The sequence below is a fragment of the Sciurus carolinensis genome, chromosome 11, assembly GCF_902686445.1.
Source record: "Sciurus carolinensis chromosome 11, mSciCar1.2, whole genome shotgun sequence".
In the NCBI taxonomy this organism is placed as follows: domain Eukaryota; kingdom Metazoa; phylum Chordata; class Mammalia; order Rodentia; family Sciuridae; genus Sciurus; species Sciurus carolinensis.
In genome coordinates this window covers 124,599,663-124,623,451 of record NC_062223.1, presented here as the reverse complement: position 1 = coordinate 124,623,451, position 23,789 = coordinate 124,599,663, and the positions used below count along the sequence as shown (strand labels likewise).

The following is a 23,789-nucleotide window of genomic DNA, read 5'->3' as shown; positions in this document are numbered from 1 at the left end:
TTGAATATGAACTCTTCTATAAAGCCTTTTTGATCTCCCAAGATGCTCTTTTAGCATTACAATTTTTCTTTTATTACTATTATCATTACTATTAATCTCTTTGTCTTCATATGTCTATTCTCCCTTGGTGCTCATCCTATTAATCATCACCCCCCTCCACTATCATGGTGTAACAGTACTTTTTATTGTGATTTTTATTAAATGCAGATACAATGCTAAGAACTTTACATATATTTATCCACTTAATTCTATGAACACATTGAAAGATATTGTAATCCCCATACTATTTATTTATTTACATTTATTTAGTTAAATATTATTTTTAAAAAAATTTTGTACTATTGGGGATTGAACCCAGGGACACTCTACCATTGAGCTACATCCCTAGCCCTTTTTATTTTTTATTTGAGATAGGGAAGTGTTAAATTGCCCAGGCCGCCTGCAAACCTGAGATCTTTCTGCCTCAGCCTCCTGAGTAGCTGGGATTATAGGTGTATGCCACCACATCTAGCCCCATTTTATAATTAAGAATATTAAAGTTTAAGTTTGCATAGCCAATAAGTGATACATCCAAACTTAAGTCAATTTGATTCTAATCCATGCTATGAACTACTATCTTGCCATGTATACATGTTTTATTTTCTCAAAATAACAGTTGAGTGTCTGGCAGGTAGTAGATTCCCAATCAAAGGGTTTTTCTGTTAAAATGTACCAAATAAGATAACATATAAAGACTCCTGTAAGTTCCAAAACTGCAGAGATATTACTGTTACCTTTCACCCTGATTCTATGTTGGTTTTCTAATCTACCATTCTTATCCTCAACAAACATATATTTATCTACCTAGACCCAAGTGAAATATAATTACTTCTCTAACTCCCCAGATAGAATCAATAATTTTTTCTTCTGAATGCTTATGAACCCTGTACCTACTTCTGTAACTATGCAAATTATATTATTTTTTTGTATATATTTGTTTCTCAGTTCCCTTACCAAACTTAAAATTTGAGTTTTTCAAGAAGAGCAAATATATTTTATCTCTATATCAACGGAGTGTAGTAGAATGCTTATGATAAGGAAAATGTGAAATTAATGTTTTCTAAATAAATGCAAAATCAATCTTAGACCTGGATGAGAAAGGAGACCCTGCCTTGGAGCACATAGTTTTTTACAGTCCTGCTTTGGCCTGCCTCTGGCCATACTTCTTTACATAGGCCACAGAGACTGATCAGGTAGGGGGAAAAGCTTACCTGAAGCCTATGCCTGCTCTTCTAGACTCTGCTCCAGGTACTCAGGCCCCTGGAGTTCTTTATTTCAACTTTCCATTTTCAAGGCCTAGACAGTCCTGTTCCCCACACAGGTCTTCCTGAGAGCAGACTGCATCTCTGATGTGTATACCTAGGTTTAGTGGAATATTAAGGGATGAATATTTGCAGGACATGTGTTCAGAACTTGGGTATGTGGGCTGGGTTTAACATACATGTATTCAAGATTCTTTAAAGTATGAAATAAAGCAATGAGCAGAAAAAGAAAGGGGGAGGGCTTGAGGCTGTCTCTTCTTATACTGTCATGTTCTTAAATGTAACTCAGAGGTATCCAATAATTATGAGTTGAAACCTGGTCTTCCAGGTCATAATTAATCATATTTGTCAAGGTAGGAAAATATAATTCATTCAGCAGCTTACAAATTGGCTTATGACTTTGAAATATTTAGATGTAAGTTTGCAGTTTGTCTCTAGCCCAGACCCACAAATGTTAAAAGAGGAGAGCTGGAATGATCATGTGAATAAACTGTAAATAAATAAAAATAAAACTGAAAACACTTAAAAGAATTCAATAATTATTTCCTTTGCCATGTTGCTACACTAGGGGCACTTCTCCTTTTTTAAAAGAATTCTTCTAAATAAAGACTACTTCTATTACCAAAATAATCATCCATTAAGATGGAGGAAAACTTAATAATACTGGAGAAGAAAAAGGTTACTAATTAAAGGGTTAATTTCCTTTCACTGAGTGAACATAGCATTGAAAAAAATTTGGAAACTTTTAAGTCCAAAGACTACCCATCAGGCTATTTGAATCCATTCTAATACATCACAATAAACTGAATAGCAATTTCTATTAAATATTATATGTAATATGTATTATTGCCTTATATCTTAAAGCACTTCACAACCTTCAAAGTATTTTCACTTACTGCTACTTGCTTATTCTCTTATGCATAGGTAAATGACATCTGACTACATGAATCTTCACGTTCAATCCATGAAATTTCACTGTAATGTTGTTTTGGGAGGGGAGGTACTAGGTATTGAACCCAGGGGCACCTTACCCTTTTTATTTTTTATTTTCAGACAAGGACTTACTAAGTTGCTTCGGGCCTCACTATGTTACTGAGACTGGCCTCAAACTTACAGTCCTCCTGCCTCAGCCTCCAGAGTCAATGGGATTATAGACATGAGTTAATATGTCCAACTTTATTATAACTTTTTATGCATTGTTTCAAAGTCAAGTGGTCCTACTAAGGCAACTGGGTTGAGCTCTGAGGGGAATTCAGCAAAAATCTGTATAATAAAAAACACCTGGCTAGGGATGTAGCTCAGTGATAAAGTATAATCAACATGATTAGCATGTGTGAGATTCTTGGTTTAATCCCCAGCATCAAAACAAAACTGGTAGAAAGGAATTTCTTCAACTTAATAAAAAACATCTATAAAAAATGTACAGCTAACATCATACTTAATGGGGAGAAACTATTAGCTTTCCTGCTCAGATCATAAACAAGGCAGGATGCCTCCTTTCACCATTCCTTTTCGGCACTGTGCTGGAAGACTTAGCTATACAATCAGACAAGAAAAGGAAATAAAAGGTACACAGATTTGAAAGGAAGAAATAAAATTGTCTTTGTTTACAGATGACATGGCCACTTAGAAATTCCAGAAGAATCATTTAAAAAACACAATTAACAATAAGAGTAAGGTTAATATACAAAAAGAAATCACTCTTGTAGTGAGCAATAAGCAGGTGGAATTCAGAATTTAAAATAATGTATCATTTACATTAGAACCCCAAAAAGTGAAAAACTTGGGTATTAATCTACAAAATATGTACCAGATCTATATGAGCAAACCTATAAAACTGATGAAAGAAATCACAAGCAAACTAAACAAATGAAGAGCTAGTCCATAATTATGGATAGGAAGGCTAAAAATTGGTGAGATGTCAGTTCTTCCTAACTTGATCTGTAGATTCACATAATTCCAATAAAAATCCCAGAAAATTTGTAGATACAGACAAACTGATTCTAAAGTTGATATCAAGAGGCAAATGATCCAACATAATATTAAAGGAGATGAACAAAGTAGGGGAACTGGAAGTACCTGAATCAAAGACTTACTACACATATAGTAATCAAGACAGTACGGCATTGCAAAAGAATGTGCAAAGGGATGAATGGAACAGAATAGATTTTAAAAATAGAAGCACATAAACATAGTCAACCAATCTTTGAAAAGGTTCTGGAACCACTAGGCATAGATATTTTAAAAAAAAAAAAAAAAAAAAAGAAAAACCTACAGACACAGGCCTTACACTTCTCACAAAAATGAACTCAAAATGGACAAATGTAATATGCAAAACTATAAAACTTCTAGAAGATAACACAGGAGGAAAATCTAGGTGATTTGGGTTATGGCAATGATTTTTTAGAGATAATGCTGGAGGCACAATCCATGAAAAAGAATTATAAGCTGGACTTTATTAAATTAAAAATCTCTGCTCTGCAAAAGACATTGTCAAGAGAATGAAAAAGCATGCCACAGACTGAGAGAAAATATTTTCAAAACATCTGTCTGATAAAGAACTATTATTCAAAATATATAAAGAACTTGACTTTTAAAAAAAATTTTTTTTAGTTGTAGGTGAACAGAATACCTTTATTTTATTTTTTATTTTTATGTGGTGCTGAGGATCGAACCCAGTGCCTCACACATGCTAGGTGAGCACTCTACCACTGAGCCAGAACCCCAACCCCAGAACTTAATACTCTTAAGAACACGAATGACCCAATCTAAAAACAGGCAAGAGGGAGTTAGAGATGGTAGGGCACTGACTAGTATAAACAAGACTCTGGGTTCAATCTCCAGTACCACATAATAAATATGTTTAGACCTAACATGTATCACCATAGATATGTAGATAGCAAATAAGTCTATGAAGAGATGCTCTATATCACATGTCATGAGAAAAGTGAAAATTAAAACAATAATGAGATACCACTATTCTTACACCTATTAGAATGGCCAAATACTGGCAAGGATGTGGCAAAATAGGAACTCTCTTTCATTGCTGGTTGGAATGCAAAATGGGTTACTTTGGAAGAGAGTTTGGCAGTTCCTTAAAAAGCTAAAACATACTCTCTCCATAACATACTCTTTCCATATGATCTAGCAATCACACCCCCTGGTATTTGCCCAGAAAAGCTAAAACATGTCCTCAGAAAAACCTGCACATAGATGTTTATAGTTGCTTTATTCATAACTGCCAATCTTGGGAGTAACCAAAATATCCTTCAGTGTGTGAATGGATAACTAAACTGTGATACACCCAGACAATGGGACATTATTTAGTGCTCAAAAGAAATGAACTAGGCAAGCCATGAAAAGGCATGGAGGAATCTTAAATACATATTACCAAGTTTAAAAACCAATCTGAAAATGTTTATACATACTATATGATTTCAACTATGTAACATTCTGGAAAAGGCAAAACCATGGAGACAGTGGAGAAATAAGTTGTTGCTAGGGTACAGGAGATAAACTGCAGAACACAGTATGACATGTATATGAACACAATCATTACGTACTTATCAAATATAATAACAAGAGTGAATCCTAATGCTAACTATGAACTTTAGGTGATAATAATGTGTTGATAAAGGTTTATCAATTGTAACAAACTGTACTAATGTGGAAACATGTGCATGTGTGGGGACAGAAGGTATATGGGAGCTCTATTTCTGTTCTATTTTGCTATCAGCCTAAAGTGGCTCTAAAAAAATAAATGTTTATCAAAAAAATAAAACAAACAAAAAATACAAAGCTGTTCACCATCATCAGTACTCCACCCAGATCAAAATTAGTTGTTTCCAGTGTGAATCTGAAGGCAATATCATTGCCTGATTTTTTTTTCTTTCTTTTTTTTTTTTCCTTTGTGGGATGTGGCTGGGGAATTGAATTTAGGGTTAAACACATGCTCTACCACTGAGGCGCATCCCCAACCTGTACCTAATTATTTCTAAGATAGCCTCCAAAAACATCTTAACAGGTAATTTAAGACTCAGAATGAGGATCATATCAAAGAACTTACTTTTCAATTTTCTTCTTTTGTTCCTTTTGTCTTTTTTGTTCTTTTACTTGTTCTCTCTCAATATCCATGAAAAGTCTTCTGTGTCTTAGATACTGCTTTTGACGCTAAAAAGAAGTTGAAAGCAATGCTAATTTAGTTTGGCATTAGTACAGTACCTTTTTAATAGTACTTAATGAAATGATTATATTTAATATGGTAAGATATATACCATATTTACTCTATATTCCCAAGTAGTAAGTACCATAAAAGCAGGGCCACAGAAAGAAGGTAGGAGGTATTTTGTAACAGAACAAAATTCCTTTAAACTTTCAAAATTAGAATCACATCACAAAAACATATTCTAAGCCCAGCCTGACATGGCAGGGAGGGGAACAGAAGGGTTGAAGTACATCAGAGTACCATACTCATAAATCAAACAAGTTTAGTAAAGTGCAACTATACTGTATGGATCTGTTCATACCTCTGCATTTATATATTCTCTTTTAAGGACACAGGATACTCAAATGGGTAAAGCATATCTATGCATATGGTAGGTATAAATTATTAAATGTCTTAATAGGCTGGATGTAGTGCAGCACACATGTAATCCCAGCTACTTGGAAGGCTGATGTAGGAAGATCAAAATTTTGAGGTCAGCCTGGGAAACTTAGCAAGATCTTGTCATAAAATAAAATAAAATAGGCAAGAGATGTAGCTCAAAGATAGAATGCTTCTGGTTCAATCCTTAGTACTGCAGGTGGTGGGGGGAAGAAAAAGGAAGAAAGAAAAAAAAAAGAAAGAAAAAAAGAAAGTCTACATAGCAGTTGATGCATCAGACTCACCAGTGGTATTTTTTTTTTTTAAACACATTTAAAAAATTGGTGGCATATGCCACCAAGCCCAACAAGCATATGGTTTTAGAAAAAAGCTCCACAACTGATTCTGGTACAAAGGCCAGGGTTAAGAACAGTTAGTTTAAACTAACTTTAAGTTGAAAAGGAAAAACAAAGAGGAAATCATAAATTTAAAATGTTCATTTAAACAAGTTATAGTGGCAAATATATAATAGCTGGATAAATTTACTTGGATCAGCTCTTTGACTTCATATCAATGTACCCTAAAGCCTAGGAACTTGGAAGACAAACTTAATATCTTATAATGATTCAAGCAACTTCTTTGCAACTGTAGTATTAGCTCTATTAAGACACAGAAACTGTTTCTAATTTCATATATATCATCACTGTAGAAATAATAAAGTTCAAAAGCAACATCATTACATACCTCTTTCTTGTCTTCCTCTTGATCTACTCCAGACTGAAATGCCAATGGAGTTTGGAATTCATTGCTCAGTCCTGACTGATGCTCATTATAAACCTGTTAAAGAGTCCAGTCACACAGTGACAAAATTACCAAGCTAGTTGTATGAACCCTTTTGATATTTTTATCTATTGATTTTTTTCTCCTCCAACTTCCGGCTTCCTTGGATAAAACTAAACATAAAAGAGTAAAGGCGAAAAGGAAGGAAAGAAAGCAGTTTCAGAAGGAATTAACCAACCAACAAAAAATGAAAAAAGGAAAATAAAGACAAAAAGATTCAGATAAAAACCATGAATGAACAAATAACAAATCAAAATGTTCAGAATAAAAGTTGTTTTAAAGTGGTCACTTGAAATCATACTATCACAGTATGCTGGCACTTGAATCCAGTTATAAAGCCAGATCCCTTAATATCTCAAATGTGGGGACTAGAGTTGTAGCTCAGTGGTAGGTGCTTGCCTAGCACATGTGAGGAGCGGGTTTGATCTTCGACACTACATAAAAATAAATAAAATTTTTACAAAAGATATTGTGTCCATCTACAACTAAAAAAATATGTTTAAAAAAATCTCAAATGTATAATTACATTCTATCTACACAACTCTCTTGATGGGCATGAACTCAGAATAAGAGTTTGGAAATATATCAATCAATTGGTATGGCATAGAGAACACTGGGGCCTCTTTTCCCACCATATTTATTAGCAAAACTTTGTAAGTTGGTATACCTACTTGGACATTATATGGGCCAAATTATGATCTCTAACCTTCTGGAGATAAAGTTTAACACTTTTATCTCTTTAGTTTAAAAGTTATTTATCTTTCAGCAGGGTAAGAGGATAAAAGATCAATATGTAAACATCCATTGGATTTCTATATTTGTGATGAACAACTTGGAAACAAAATTAAGGACAACATTCTTGACAATACCATCAAAAAAGCTATAACAGGTACAAATTTAACAAGGAAATATAAATTTTATACTCTGAAACCTACGAAATGTTGGAAGAAATTTAAAAAACACCAAAATAAATGGAAGAACATTCCACATTCATGGATTGAACGACTTAATATTGCTAGGATGGCAGTACTCCCTAAACTGATCAACAAATCTAACATAATTTCCACCAAAATTTCAGCTGCCTTCTTTGCAGAAATTCACAAGATGATCCTAAAATTTCTATGAAAATGTGAAAAACCCAGAATAGCTCTCATACTCTTGAAAAAGAACAAAACTGGAGGACCCCCTTTTCCCAACATCTCATTACAAAGCCACAGTAATCAAGACAGCTTTCGCTGGCATAAGGATAGACATAGATGAGTGGAACAGAATTCATAGTTCGAAAGTAAACACTTATATTTACAATCAACTGATTTTTGACAAAGTACCAAGATAATTCAATGGAACAACAGTCTTTTAAACAAATGTGTTTCAACAAATGACACCGAAACACTGGCTATCCACATGCAAAATATTAAAGCTGAACCATTTCCTTATACCATATACAAAAATTAACTCAAAGAATTACAGACCTAAATGTAAGAATTACAAAAATTCTTAGAAGAAGACAGAGAAGTACATATTCAAGATCCCAGATTAAGTTATGGTTTCTTAGATATGAGACCAAAAGCATAAGCTGCCAAAGTAGAAACTTAAGACTTAAAAAAAAAAAAAAAAAAAAACTTATGCTACAAAGAAACCATTTTAAAAAGTGAAAAAACAATCGGCAGAGTTGCAGAAATCATTTGCAAAACTTGTATTTTTTAAAAGGGACTGTATGTAGAACTTATTCAGGCCTCTCCTAATGTGCAATAATGGAAAGAGCTAGAAGGGAGGGAAAGGGGAGGTACTAGGGAATGAAACTAACCCAATTTTGCATGTATAAATATATCACAATAAATCACACTTTTATGTATAATTATAATTAAAATTAATGCCAATTTAAAAAATAAGCAGGAAAGAGATGAGTAGAGTGGAGGAAGAGGAACTGGGGGAGGGAAGAGGAGAAGGAAGGTAAGGTACAGGCGATAGAAATAGAGCAAATTAGCCCATTATGTATAACTATAATGCATTAATAAAACTTTTTAAAAAGAAACTCTCATATCTCAATGATCAGAACACAAATAACCCAATTATAAAATGGGTATAGGATCTAATAGCAGTACTCCAAAAATATACAAATGGCTAGTAAGCACATGAAAATCAGGAAAATGTAAACTGAAAGTACAGTGAGACAACACTTCATGCCCACATGGATGAAAAATAATTTAAAATGAAGATATGGGGACTGGGGGTATTAATCAGTGGTAGAGTGTTTGCCTGGCAGCAAGACTTCCTGGGTTCAATACCTGGCACCCCAAAACAAATAAGCAAACAAGTGTTGGGGAGGATACAGAGAAATGTGAACCTTCACCCACACTGATGGAAACAAAAAATGTTACAGCTACTTTGGAAATTAGTTTGCTAGTTCCCCAAAAGGTTAATAAGCACAGAATTATCATTTGCCCCAGCAATTCTACTATGAAGTATATACTTGAGAAAAATGAAAGATAAGTCCGTAGAAAAACATGTACACAAATGTTCACAGCAACATTATTCATAAGTCAAGTAGAAACAAGTTAAATATCATCAATGAATAAATAAAATGTGCTATATGCATAAAATGGAATTATTCAGCAATTAATAGTCATGAAGTCCTGTTATGTGCTATAATATCAGTGAACTTTGAAAACATTATGCTAAGTGAAAGAAGTCAGTCATAAAACACCAAATATTACATGACCTCATTTAAATGAAATAGCCAGATTAGGGTCTATGGAAAAAGAATAGCTTAGCAGTTGCTAGGGCTAGACATGGAGCTAAGGGAAAAGGGCAGTAGCTGACACTGGGAATAGGAGACTCAAGAGGTGATAAAAACGTACTCAAGTTACACGCCTGTAATCCCAGCAACTCGGGAGACTGAGGAAGAAGATTGCAAGTTGGAGACCAGCCTCAGCAACTTATGAATACCATCTCAAAATAAAAATAAAAAGGTCTGGGGATATAGCTTAGGGTAAAGCACTCCTAGATCAATCCCCACTATCTAAAAAATAAAAAAGAAAATGTTTCCAAATTGATTGCAGTGATATTCGCACAACCCTGTGGATATACTAAAAACACTGATTTGTATCCTTTAAATAGGTCAACTGTATGGTGTATGAATTACAGTTAATCTTCATTATTTGCAATCCTATATTTGCAATTTTGCCTATTCATTAAAATTTATAGGTAATACCATACTCACAATGCTAAGCAAAATTTGCAGACATAAACAGAGTCAGGAAAAGTTGAGTAATCCAACAAGCATGTTGGGAACTGAGGTCCTATACAAGATGTTCTGACTTTTACTGTTTTCATAAAAAAGTATCTTTGTTTTTGCTAGGGATCAAACCCGGGGCCCTGCCCATGCTAGGCAAGCATTCTACCACTGAACTCCATGCCTAGTCCACAACTATCCTTTTTACATTTTATTTAATGCCAAGTTTTTTGTATTTTTGTGTTTTTAATTTGTGATTTCACTGTTTAAGAAAGTCCCAGGAATAGTGCTGGCATACTATTATTACTAAGCACAAAAGGCTGTGATGTAGGTTAAATTCACAGAACCCAACAAAGGCTGTGATGTGCCTTACAGAGAAAATGTATGTTAGATAAGCTTCATTCAGGCATGAGTTATAGTGCTACTGGCTAAGATCAAAGTTAATAGATCAACCATATGTATTAGTAAGGTGTCTTTAAACAGAAATATTTACAAAACAAAGTTATGTATATTAATGATTTGACAAAAAGTTTGGGGATTGATGAAAATGTGCCTATAAAAGTCCTAAAGATTTCACAAAAGAACAGTTAGAAATAGTACATAAATTCAGCAAGGTTGTAGGATACAAAATCACCACAAAAATCAGTTATAGCAGGTGCAGTGGCACACGCCGGTAAGCCCAGAGGCTCAGGAGGCTGAGACAGGAAGATCGCGAGTTCAAGGTCAGCCTCAGCAACAGTGAGACACTAAGCAACTCAGTGAGACCCTGTCTCTAAATAAAATACAAAAAGGGGCGGGGGATGTAGTTCAGTGATTGAGTGCCCCTGAGTTCAATCTCCTGAACTCCCTCCCAAAAAAGTCAACTTTGCTTGAAAAGAATACTAAGAGAAAATATCAGAGAATAACACCATTCACACCCCCTCCTAATTAGTAAGTTTTCTTTAGTTACAGGAAAGAGAAATACCTGGAATGCCTAGTGACTTGTGCACAACACTGAAACTATGTCAAGAGAATTGATATGCATATGACATGCACATAAGTAGATGCATGCAAAGAAAATGATCTAGACAGATGAACTTCAAAGTGCTGAGAGTTGGTATGTCCAGAGATGGGGAAAGGTTGAGGAAATAAAATAATCAAAGATAACTTTGACATTTTTACTATCTGTGCTTCTATGTGTTTTAAAAATTATTAAAAATACATTCTCATTAATTAACTATTGTTAGACACTAAAATTAAACTAATTTCTAAAAATAAAAGATTCTCTGGAAGTACTATGAAAGTTAGAATGAAGCAGAGAGCCTGAGAAAAGTAAAACAGAAGACTACTATATATAATAGACCAGATGAGAAATGATCAGAGCCTGAGCTAATGAGAACAGAAAGGAAAGGGAAGGTTTAAGATGAGAAACTGCCAGAACCTGGTATAATGAACAGACCTTAAGGTTGAGGCAGAGAAAAAATGTAAAGATAATGCTTAGGATTTTGGCTGGTATGATTAAATGCGTAGATAAACTGCTTTGGAATAGGTGATGTGCTCAGTTTTGAACACCTTTGGTTGACATATTTGTGGAGTTGAGCTGATCATCAGGAAGTTGGAAGTCTAGAGTTCTGAAGAAAGATCTATCCAAAAGACAGATTTCAAAATCACCCTATCAAGGAGTAGCAGAAGTCAAAGAAAATATCACTGAAAGAAAGAGAATGTTAAGGAATGGCTTGAAGAACAGAACACAGTCTAAAGAATACCAACAGGAAAGTTCAGGTAGAGAAAGCTCAGAAAGAATGTCTGGAATGTATCTGGAAACTAGTGTTACAAGAAGGCAAGAAGGAACTATTTCAAGAAGAAACAAGCAGTCAACAGATTCAAATAATATAGAGAAGGCAATAACATAAAAAGTGAAAATTTTCAATTATTTTATCAACAAGGAAGACCCTGTGGTAACCTTGTAAAGAACAGTTCACACACCCAAGCCCTCACCTGTGCAGTCCTAGATTAAAACAAACAAACAAACAAACAAAGCAAAACAAAAAAAAAAAACAGTTCAAGAGTATTTGTGGGGATAGATGTCAGATAGTAAAACAGGGATAGTAAACATGGTTTATTCTTTCAAGAAACTGGCAGTGGTCAAATAAAATTTTATTTACAACATAATCATACTTATATCAAAAACAGAAGAGTTATAGGCTAGAGGTGTATGTAGCTCAAGAGTACAGCGATTGCCTACCAGTTGTGTGGCTCTAAGTTTGATCCTCAGCACCAGAAAAAAGCAAAAAACAAAAGTTTCATGAGGAAATTATATATGTTCAATCATATATAATTTAATCATATAATCAGTTTTATATGTCTATAAAACTCAAGGGAGAATTTTTTTTTAGTGGAACAGAGCAAGGCTCTAAGAAGAAAAGCAAGAGAATCCAGAATAAGAACTCCAAAAGAGATAATTTTTTTTTTTTTGAGATGGTAGGAATAGGTAATAATGGCAAAAAAAAAAAAAAAAAAAAAGGATGAAAAAGAAAATGGTTGAAGCATTTATGATATGATAGCTTCTATTTTCTTTAGGAAATCTGAGACTATCAGAGTACAGCAGGAAGCTTCAGGAATATTTAAGGTTTAGAATAGACAGTGTGGTGTTGGAAAGGAAACTGGCAGGGAAGAAGTAAGAAAAATGCTAAGCAGTACTGAAACCCAGTTATGGAAAACCCTATGAATGAACACAGTATTAATTTACACTATTAAAATGTATTCTATAATAAAGTTGGATTATTTGGGAATGCAAAACGGGAAAAGACTGTTCCAGGGTTGGCAATTTTCAGGGCTTGTATGGCAGGACAAGAAGAGGAGGTTCAGACCATCAAAGGAGTACAATAATATAATGGTCAGAAGTAGGAACCCCTCTCATGTGCTTTGTGAATGCCCTGTGCATCCTCTATCACTATTATGTTGCCTCATAACTGTATGTGTCAATCTCTCTTCTTGAGATTGAGTGCTGGTGCCTTCTTCACAGCTGAATCTTTGCTAGTTAGTACTTAAATAATGGCTAAAACCTAACAGTGCTCAACAAATATTTGATTGACTGGCTAATTCATTTGAAATACATTTACTACTAGGTACCAAGCACTCTGCCAAATGCTATTTATGTAACAGTTAAAAAAAGAAAAAAGATGTGGTACATCATTCATGAAGTCTACCAACCAGCAGAAAATCTCTAGACAATAAGAACATATATAAATAAATAAACAAATAATTATAAGTTGTATTGCACTGAGAATGAAGGAAACAATGCAAAGACAGAGAAAAACAGAAAAGGGAAATCTATTTTTGAGGTGTTCAGGTCTGTCTCTTCTAAGGAGTTGCCATTTAAACTGAAACTGAAGGATAAGAAGGGATCAGATTTGTGAAGGAAAAAGGGAAGACTCTCCAGGCAAAGGAAAAATGATATGCAAAAGACCTTAGGTAGAAAAGAGGCTGGCACAGTGCAGGCTATATAAATGACAATGTTGAAGAAAACATAACACTATACCTTTAGGTCAACTTTATAAACTAAAAGTCACAGCAGTTCAGAGCAGCAGTTCAATCCTGAAACCTGAGTCCAAATTTTACTTTCTGTCTCTTTGCTTCCTTTTCTTTCTGCTCTTTTTTTTCTTTTCTTCTTTTTGGTACTAGATATTAAACCTAGGGGTGCTCTACCACAGAGTTACAGTCCCAGTCCTTTTTATTTTTATTTTGAGACAGGGTCTTCCTAAATTGCCCAGGCTGATCCTCTTGCCTCAGGCTTCCGTAGGGATTACAGGCATGTGCTTCATTCTTAATCTTAAAGGGCCAATAGGAAATTTCTCTGTATCTTTCATGTGGCCTAACAATGCTAGTTATCTGAAGCCTTTGTTTCTAAAATAATATAAAAGCACCAAACAGAAATTATGCAGAGTTGTAAAATTCAAATGGGAATAAACTAGACTTCAGTTTGAAGTCATAAAGAAAACTTAGCAGTAAGCTGGAAGAGCAAAAGACTTAAGATACTAGAAATCTTAACCTGATACTCCCAAACATTAGACAACATAATGCTAACAAGTTCCAGTCCAAACATGACAAGTTTATTTCTTGATGATACTGTCATTTGCTCTTCCAACTTAACTGACAGAAATCTAGTCCTAGCCATTGTGTGGAGAAGCTAGATAGCATCCCCACCCCACCACCACCAAAAAAATCCTGCTCATTTCTTCCCTTTTCAAACAAAAAAGACAACAGCCTCCAGAAATAGACCTTTTATAAATATCAATATAAAATATAGTTTTTCCAATAGGCACAAAATGCTTCTAACAATCTCCCAGGTTTCAGTAAACGTCCTAAAATAATCTTAGGATAGGTTTTGTACACTATGAAATAAAACAGAAATCTACCTTTTTATCATCCTTTACCATCCCAGACTAGTAGGTGCTAATAATGGTGTCTAAATTTCACAGTTCATACTCTATGGTCTCCTCTACCTGTCGTCTGACGCAAGTGTCTCTCTGATATCTGGGTAGATGATGCTGATGGCGATTCAGAAGCAAGTCCTCTTGCCATCTTTCAGCTGTTTCAACAGATGGCTGTTGCCTAAAGTGTAAGCTCTAAAAGATAACAACATTTACCAAATTGAGTGAGCAGTGATATAATAATAGTGATAGTACTGTAGGTTTCAGTGATAGCCTGAAACAGTTCAATATGTTCAAAATGTTCTCATATATTATGGCATGAAAGTAGATATTATACTTCTTGCCACTCTTAAGGGTCGTAAGTATTCACAAAGCAATAATCTTAGTATCTATCTCCCAGAGGTATTGTGAATAATGCATACAAACTTGTAAAACCATTTTGGCTATGATAAGTGCTCTGCGAATATAAGCTGTTATTTATAATAATGTTGCTAATATTAGTAAGAGATACCACTACCATCATCTTTGTTAGTGATATACCTCTGACAAGTATAAACAAAATTCTAATTTGCTTTCTGCTGTGTTCTACCTGTTCTCTGGCAAAACCCAGACCCTGGATTTCATATAAACCATATCTGTGGCACTCTGGAAGCAACTCTATTCTCCATTTCTCAACTGTCATATCATGTGATGCCTGCCCATAGTTAGTGTGCTAAAAGACAACATAAACACTGACATAAAGTACCCAAGCAAGAGGACCACGCCTGTGGCAAAAGTAAAAGCTTCCCTGAAGAAGCCTAAAGTAGTTTCAACCAATGAGAATGGTGTGTGAGACACATCTAAGAACAAGAGGACATTATATTCTTTGCCCATTATTACCAACCTTAACACTAAATCCTTGAGCATTTATACAATGCCCTGTCAATCTGGAGTTCAAACCTAAACAATTTACTCTCTGCTACCAACTCCCACTATATTTTGCTCTACTTGTTCTCCAGGAAAGGCTAGGTCTCTATCATTGGGGGTGAAATATACCAATGAGATTCCAATAGCAATTCCTACCCCAGTCTCCATTTTCTCCAAAGATGCAGGTTGTCTAATAAGCTTTTTCTAAATGAACAACCAAAGAAAAAACTGATTATTCAAATAGAATGATGGGTTAGTTGCATACAACATTACAGACTTTAGTTACAATTCCTGAGTAATGATACTAGGATAGGATAACAGAGCAGTTAAGGGGTCTATGTGTGCATGTGTTTTTCCAAATAAACATCAAAGTAGGAAAAAAATGGAATAATGAACCCCAAGGTACCCCTCACTCAACTTTAACAATTCATAACATCTTATTTTTTCATCTATCTCTTCTCTAGCTTTTTTTAGGAGTATTTTAAAGCAAATTAAGAATTATTCTGATACATTCTGAAATAACTAAAGACATTTTAGATATTAGCCTAACTCTGGAGACCTTAAGTCTATGTATCCCACATACAAGCTAGCTTGATAAACTTCAGTCAATCTTAACTGGTCTTCTCTTAGAAAGTGATAGTCCTTCTTCTGTATGTGGCTCCACCTGTTCTCCAGGGGAGGTTTGGTCCTGGGTCTTAGGTGAACATACTAATGATACTGCAAAGGCAATTCCTCTCTTACTCTCTCTTCTGTCCTAAAAGATGAGGGATGCTTGAGAAATATGTTCTAAAGAAACAACAAAAACAGAAAAAATATTACCTCGACAGGATGATATGCTAGTCATAATCCTACAGATTTCAGTGAGAACTCCAGGAAAACAGCATCAGGTAAGAACATCCTGATTATGTTTTGGTGAGAATAAGGATGTTATACTTTTAATCCAACTCTGCAGACTTTAATTCTTAATCCCGAACCATAGAGAAAGAGTCTGAGAAACTCATTTAATCTTTTAAAGTAGTTTAGGATCTGCTACTTATTTCTACATTGTTCATGTTTGTGATAATAACGTGGAATTCAGCAAGAGTTGGAGAATAATCCTGGTAAATTAAAAGAGTCTAACTGATGTATTAATCTTTTGAATGACAAGACTGATTTGATCTATACAGTGTAGACCAGGGTCTTTTTTTATCATTAGCTTCAGGGCAGAACAGAAAAAAAAGACCAGCAGAAATCCAACTGTTTAGGCTTTAACACTCTATGCCTATCCTTCTTGAAGCAAAAAGTACTGCTTCAAGTACTTTAGAAGTACTTAGAACTATTATCCTACTAATGTGGGAAGGAAGCAAAGATCTGATATTCTTATAGCTCCAAAATCTTTGATTCTATACTTTAATTTACCAGTTATTCAGCATTTATAAAATTCAGCTACTTTATTTGCCATTTCTTTATCTCTTTTTCATTCTATTCTACCTGCTCTCTGATGAAGTCCTGAAATTGGGTTTGGGAAGGCAGACACTGATAACCTGCCAGAGAAAAGTCTTCTCTCCCTTCCTCATCTGTCGTATCAGAAAATGGCTCCTGAAAATGTACTTTCTAAAAGAGAAAAAACACAAACTATAAACTGAGTAATGAGAAATATTATGGAATAAAACACAAAACCATACTTTTTGTCAGTTCTAAACTTTAGCTGAGAACAAAATCTGAAGCTTCAAATTAAACCCTAAATATTCAGTTGATGCTGTTCTCTGTCTTTTCCACTCTACCTTGACCCTGATGGAGGCCTGCTGATGACTGCCCAGATCTTGATGTATGACATCCATAGGAAGCTCTTCTCTCCCTTGCCTACCTATCAAAAGTGTTGCTGGCTGCTTCAAATTTGTTTTCTAAAAAAAGAACAAACAGAAATATCAATTGTTCAGTTAAGAATGACAGGTTAACTTAGACTTTAGGCTTCAGTGAGAATTCTGCAGTTAACTGAGGTCAGACTATAACTGGGCATCTTAGAGAATAAAACAAAAAACTACTCTATTCTATAAAAGCCCAACCATAACCCTAAGTAATTTACTTCCTGTTGATCCTCTTCCTCCTTTTGCTCTAACTGATCTCCAGTAGAGTGCTGGCCTTGGAACCTGTGTGAAAGATATGGTTCTGTACTTGTGGGCCATTCCTTTTTCCATCTTTCAACTCTCAAAGCCAATAATGGCTGCTGCCAGATATATTTTTCCTAATGAATATTAAAAAAGAAAAAAAGTAAATTGTCCAGATAGGGAAAATATGCTGATAATATTTTAACACTTAGTATGAACACTGGAGCTTTGAAAACACAAGAAGGAAACTATATTCTCCAACCATGGATCTCCAAATCAGTTGCAATATAATCCTTGCAAATCCCACTCCAAACCCTAAATAGCTTATTTGTTCTTATTATCTCTCCTTTCCATTCCATTTTACCTGATCTTTGAGTGGAAAATCCTGCTCCTGACATTTGTGTAGAAGATTCTCATCTTTGAGGAGAACGCACTGATCATTAGGGAGAAAATTCTGATCCTGGCGTTTGAGTAGAATATTCTGGTCTTTGGGAAGAACACATTGGTCTCTGCATACAAAATCCTGGTCATCATGTAGAAAATCTTGGTCCTGACATATGGGTAAAATATTCTGGTCTCCGGATAGAAAATCCTGGTCTTTATGTAGAAAATTCTGGTCCTGATATTTGGGTAGAATATTCTGGTCTTTAGGGAGAACACAGGGGTCTCTGGGTAGAGAATCTTGGTCCTGATATTTGGGCAAAAAGACCTGGTTTTCAGGTGGAAAATCCTGTGCTTTCAACTCAATATTCCCATCTTCTAGCCCAGTGCTATTAGCTTTTATCATAATACTCCAAGTTTCTGTCTTAATAGACTGGACTTCTGGCTCAATGGCCTGGCCTTCTGGCTCAACAGCTTGAACCTCCAGATCAACAGCCTGGACATCTGGCTCAACACTCTGAGTTTCAGGTTCAACACTCTGAACTTCTATCAAATCATCCTGGGTTTCTGGCAGATCTCCTTTGGTTTCCAGAGGATAATCCTGGGCTTCAAGGCCCTGAAAATGTGACTGCTTTTGTTCTTTCTCTTCTATCACAACAAATAATGGATTTTTGAATTTTACTTTCTAAAAGTGAACATAAACAACAAATACAGAATGTTATAAAATAGCAACACTTGGTTTTCCATGAGATTTCCTAAAATGATCTTAAAATGGCAATAATCAATAAATTACTACAATAAAATGTGAAATCATAGTCTGCCCAACTTAAAAGAATCTAACTCTACAATTCCAAGCCAGTATAACTATATTGGCAATCCCTAATCAAATCACAATTATTTTATTTACTCTTATTGCTTTACCTGAATTCTGCTAAAGGGCTTATCACTGTCTTCAAAGAAGAGACTCTGCTTGTCTCCCCAAAACAAATCGCCTCTCCCTTTCTCATCTGTTGTAACAGATAACACTTCCTCACTGTCAGATTCCTAAAGAAGGGGGGGAACCACCAAATGTAGCTATTACAGGTAGAAACAACATGATTGCAAAAAAAATCCTAGGCTTCAAGATAGCATATTCAAACAGTATTAAATGTTCATGGTAAAAGACTGTAAGTACACCAAAAACTATAAAACATTGTTGGAAAAAACTAAAGATCTAAATACAGGAAAAGACATCCCACATTCATGGATCAGAAAATATTGTTCAATGACAGGGTGTGGTGATGCACACTTGTAGACCCAGCACTGGGGACCCTGAAACACCCCAGTAGTTTGAAATCAGTCAGGGTAACAGAGTAAGACCCCATTTCAAATATTAAAAAAAAAAAAAAGACACATTTCCCAAAATGATCTATAAACCAAGAATCTTTAACAAAATACCAAGACTTTTTCTTTTATAGAAATTAACAAGCAAATCATAAAATTCATGCGGAAATGCAAGAGATCCATAAAATATTACTGAAAAAGAACAAAGTTGAAGATCTCATTCTTCCCAATAAATTGGACTACACCAAAATTTAAAAATTTATTCTGCAAATGATACCATTAATAAAATGAAATGACAACCCACAGAATGGGAGGAATATACATAAGGTCACTCTTTAAGAGACTTATATCCAGAATATATAAAGAACACATAAAGCTTGACAATAAAAAGAACCCAATTTAAAAACAGGCAAAACATTTGAATAGACATTTTCTCAACAGAAGGTCAAATGGGCAATAAGGATTTGTACCTGCATTTCCCTACCTGATTTTCCATAAAGTTCTGGTAATATATAGTAGTTTAAAGACCTTGATGGATCTTAAGAGGGTACTCTCCTCTTGTTTCTATATTTATTGAGATGCTTGTTACCTACAAAGTACTCCCTGGGAGTTGGGTGGGGGTGAATCAATACAAATATAAATGGTACAGGGAAGGCAATATCCTTACAATACTAACTGAGTTTTTGTGAAAGGTTTGGAATGATCTTAAGTAAGTTAAAACAGTCTTAGAATTAATTAAGAGAAAAAATTAGTGAATTCTATTTCAAATATACAAACAAATCACACATCAATATATGGGATGAAACAGACTGATAGGAGAACATATAAACTTAATAAAAGAAAACTTGCCACCACTCTAACCACTAACAATTTCAAAACACTCATGAATTCAGTCCTGGAACCTGACAGAAAGCAATGAAGTATATGTTCTACTTGTATCTCCAAACCTTGAACAACAATAACAACCAGAAAGAATCTAATGATGCTAAAGACTAATAAAGAAATGAAAGCAGAACCAAATTAGATTATAGATTTTTTTTTTTCTGATGAAAAGATTCCCACTTCATACAGCTGAGAGGATAGAAAACTGTTCAGATTTGAGGTAAAGACTTGATATAGGGGCTGGAGTTGTGGCTCAGTGGTAGAGCGCTTGCCTGGTATGTAGAGGCCCTGGGTTCGATACTTAGCACCACATATAAATAAAGAAAAGATCCATTGACAGCTTAAAAAAAAAAAGACTTGATATAAGGATTAGAAACATTTCACTGAATTTTTACATCTTTCCCAATTATATGGAAGGATCTGTTTTTGCTATTTTGCCCTCTGCTACCAAAATGCATTCATTGGAAGCAATGGCCAGTTTGAATTCATTATCATCACCATTAACAATAATGAATTACATTTAAATGGCACCTTTGACGTATAAACTTGGTTTATACAAGGAAGTTATCTCGGAATTAATCCTCCCTTCTACTGGATAACTATTTCAGTCAGACCTATGAACAGTACTCTTTCTGGAAAAATACCAACTTCATAGAAGATTTGAGCAGACAATATAAAATATCACTCTTTAGAACCTGATAACCCTTTTTTCTCTGGTTTATTAGGAAGTGTCCAATCACCACTTTTCAACAGTTGCCTGGAGTTAGATAATACTGTCAAATCCATGGTAGCTATGAAAATTGTCAAAAAAAAAAAAAAAAAGAAAGGTCTCTGAGAATAACTGTGGTACAAAAGAAACTATATTTCAAAAAGTCAGAACAACAAGACAATGCTAGAAAAAGTAAACCAAACTCACTACATCTAGGATGGGTTGTCATATACAGATATATCTTAATACCTACCTTTTGTTTTTTTAAAGTTAATTTATAAATTTTAAAATCATTACTGAAGAGGGAGACATTTATAGTTTAGTATTCAACCATATAAATGAGCAAACATAAAAACACAAATGTTTTAATGGTTTTGTTGAGATACTTAAGGGAAAACACAAAAATAAATCGTGCTACACAAATACATCTTGGTCAACAATGAACAACATATGTGATGGTGGTCCCTTAAGACTGTCACTTAAGGATACTATAACCCTCTTAGTTTGTGTAAGTATACACTATGATTTTTTCACAGTGAAATCAACTAAAGACACATTTCTCTGAAAGTATGCTGTCATTAATATATGAATGCATATGATCCATGAAAATGTAAAACAATATACCAATAAGGAAGTAAAACTGGGAAATGGCTAAATAAGATAGCTGATGATGGCAAAAAAAAAAAAAAGAAAAAGAAAAAGACTAACAGACTATTTTATTAGATGTTGACCATCAAAACTTAAAATTAATGCCAAAATTAAGTAAACACAGGAAGATACATGAACTGAGCATCCAAATTTGTAGACTCCAAAATAAGTAGGTACAAAAAGTCATTTTACAAATACATTTTACAAATACATTTTAAATATCCTTTTAGGTCTAGTTCCACATTTAGACTCCAATTTTTCACTCTAACCTTATGTTAAGAAAGGAAATAATTTTCTTTTTAAAAAATAAGTTATTATTTTCCTGATTAGAAAGTGAAACGCCACACACAATGGGAAATTTTTAAAATTAGGAAAACAGAAGAATCACCTGTAATAATACTGTCCAGAAATAATCAATAGTAGCCTCTCAAGTCATTTTTATATAGGTGTTTGTCTAAGCACATAGCATTCTTTGCCATTTCTTTGGTTTATTTTTCTTTAGCACTTTTCATTTGAAATTATATTCTATAGTTATTTACTTGTTTATTATATACTTCCCTACAAGTACAGAAACTCGAGGGATGATTGTCTTTATTTTACTACTGTAAGTCCTGTTTCTAGAACTATGTCTGCCAATTACAGACATTCCATAAACATTTGTTGAATGAACACATACATTTTTAAATTGAGATCATATTGTATATAATTTTGTATCCTACTTTTTTCACTTAACTTTACCCCACACTTTGTCTTGTCTTCAGATATTCTTTGAAAACACAATTATCTTTTAGAATGGCTGTATACAGATATATTATAATTAAGCATTCCCTACTGTGGGATATTTAAGGTTATTTCCAATATTTTACAGCTCTAAATTATGCTGAGATGTAACTAAATCTTTTATTTATATTTTTGAAAACCATGTAATGGAAATTAAATTTACCTGTTGGGTGGGAAAGCTTTTCCTCCAACCATCTGGAAACACTGATGGCTTTTCTTTACTCACAGTTTTATGGGATGCCAGCCGGTGACGTGCTAGTTTCATGGTTTGACTAAGCTGCCAGAGGATGGAGGAAAAAAGAAAACAAAAACAAGTTAAAATCTTAATACCAAATGTACTAAGTGTTCCAGAAGGAAAACAGGTACCCATTATTAAAAATGTCAGACCTAAGACAAGAGGATTACTTACAAAGGAAATTTTGATCTTGTTAATAGTATTTTATGATATTATTATCATTATTCTAAGAGATTGCACTTTATAACAGAAGGGCTGTTATTCACATTAATTTTTTAAACAATGTATACTTTATATTAAGTATGAATGCCAAAATCAGACCTTAATGTCTGAGTCAATACACTTAGAAATTGTTGAACACATTCTTAACTCCTTTTATCAATCTTTTCAATAAAGTTATTTCTTCAACTGGTTTTTGCATGCCTAATTGCTTTCATCACTCTTTAGAAGACTAAATAGTTTCCCTAAGACTCTTGGTTTTTTCCTATGCATATGAATCCCTTCTCCACACTCAACATTTGAAGACTAAGCTATTTAAAGTCTTTTCTCAGATATCCTTTCCTTCAAGATGCCTTCCTAAATTAACTTGCAACACATCTCAAAAGAACCAATTTGTTTCAACTACACTAAGTAATCTCTGATAAATGACTATTAATATTAAATAGGTTGATTTTGTGTTCATTCTTTGTCTCTAACTAGTAATTTCAGTCTATACATACTTTGATTTGTTTTTCAGAGGAGCACAGTCTTTTATATCTCCCAAATCTGCAAGATATGTGTCATTTAAGAAAAAGAAAGAAATGAACTATGTACACTTTTTAGGATGTACACTGCATCTCATGGTCCCTAAGTACATAGTATCAATGCTATCTACTCTCCCTTCAGGGGAAATTACGGCTAAGACTTACAGACCTAAGTAACAAATACTTTACGATTTTTATTAATAATGAGCTAAGTAGAAAAACTCTCACTACCAGTCCAGTTTTTCTCACAGTTGTATCATCTCTGCTTTGTCCTTGATTCTAGAGATCCATACTGCTAACCAGAAAAATCAGCTTGAAACATTACTTTTTATTTTACCAAGGGCAGGACTTCTAAAGTAAGCTAGCTGCAGAATGGCTAAAGGGTCAGTCAAGACAGACTTATTCACAATGCAAAAGGAGATACACATGCAGCTAAAGTTATAAAAAAAATACAAAGTTATTATGCCTACTTCTTTTGACACCAAGTATGGTAGGTTTTTTTGTCCCACATTTTGTATACAGGATTCAAAAGTTCCAATGTAAAAAATTTAAACTAGGGCTTCAGAATTTTCATTTCCTATCACAGTCCTAATCTCTATTAGATTCAGATTGATTACAATTCCTTAAGCATCTGGCCCAGCAATAAGAATATGTATTATGCTCTTTCTGTTTCTCTTTTGTCACCATAATTCTTCACCAAACCTCAGTCTTGTAAAGGCCTTTCC

The 23,789-nt window shown here is 34.2% G+C and overlaps 1 protein-coding gene across 1 annotated transcript in view; it reads right to left on the bottom strand.

Annotated features, from left to right (window-relative positions):
* Window positions 1-23,789, bottom strand: part of Ccdc15 (coiled-coil domain containing 15) — a 60,183-nt gene that overhangs the window by 22,016 nt on the left and 14,378 nt on the right. Inside the window, exons 5-15 of the mRNA XM_047518042.1 lie at window positions 22,250-22,363; window positions 18,666-18,788; window positions 17,728-18,429; window positions 17,342-17,500; window positions 17,040-17,159; window positions 16,747-16,869; window positions 15,884-16,030; window positions 15,433-15,480; window positions 14,443-14,565; window positions 6,628-6,720; window positions 5,368-5,471 (exon numbers count right to left, since the gene is read on the bottom strand). Coding sequence (XP_047373998.1) covers window positions 5,368-5,471; window positions 6,628-6,720; window positions 14,443-14,565; window positions 15,433-15,480; window positions 15,884-16,030; window positions 16,747-16,869; window positions 17,040-17,159; window positions 17,342-17,500; window positions 17,728-18,429; window positions 18,666-18,788; window positions 22,250-22,363 — 1,856 coding nt within the window. The remainder of the gene's footprint in view (window positions 1-5,367; window positions 5,472-6,627; window positions 6,721-14,442; window positions 14,566-15,432; window positions 15,481-15,883; window positions 16,031-16,746; window positions 16,870-17,039; window positions 17,160-17,341; window positions 17,501-17,727; window positions 18,430-18,665; window positions 18,789-22,249; window positions 22,364-23,789) is intronic.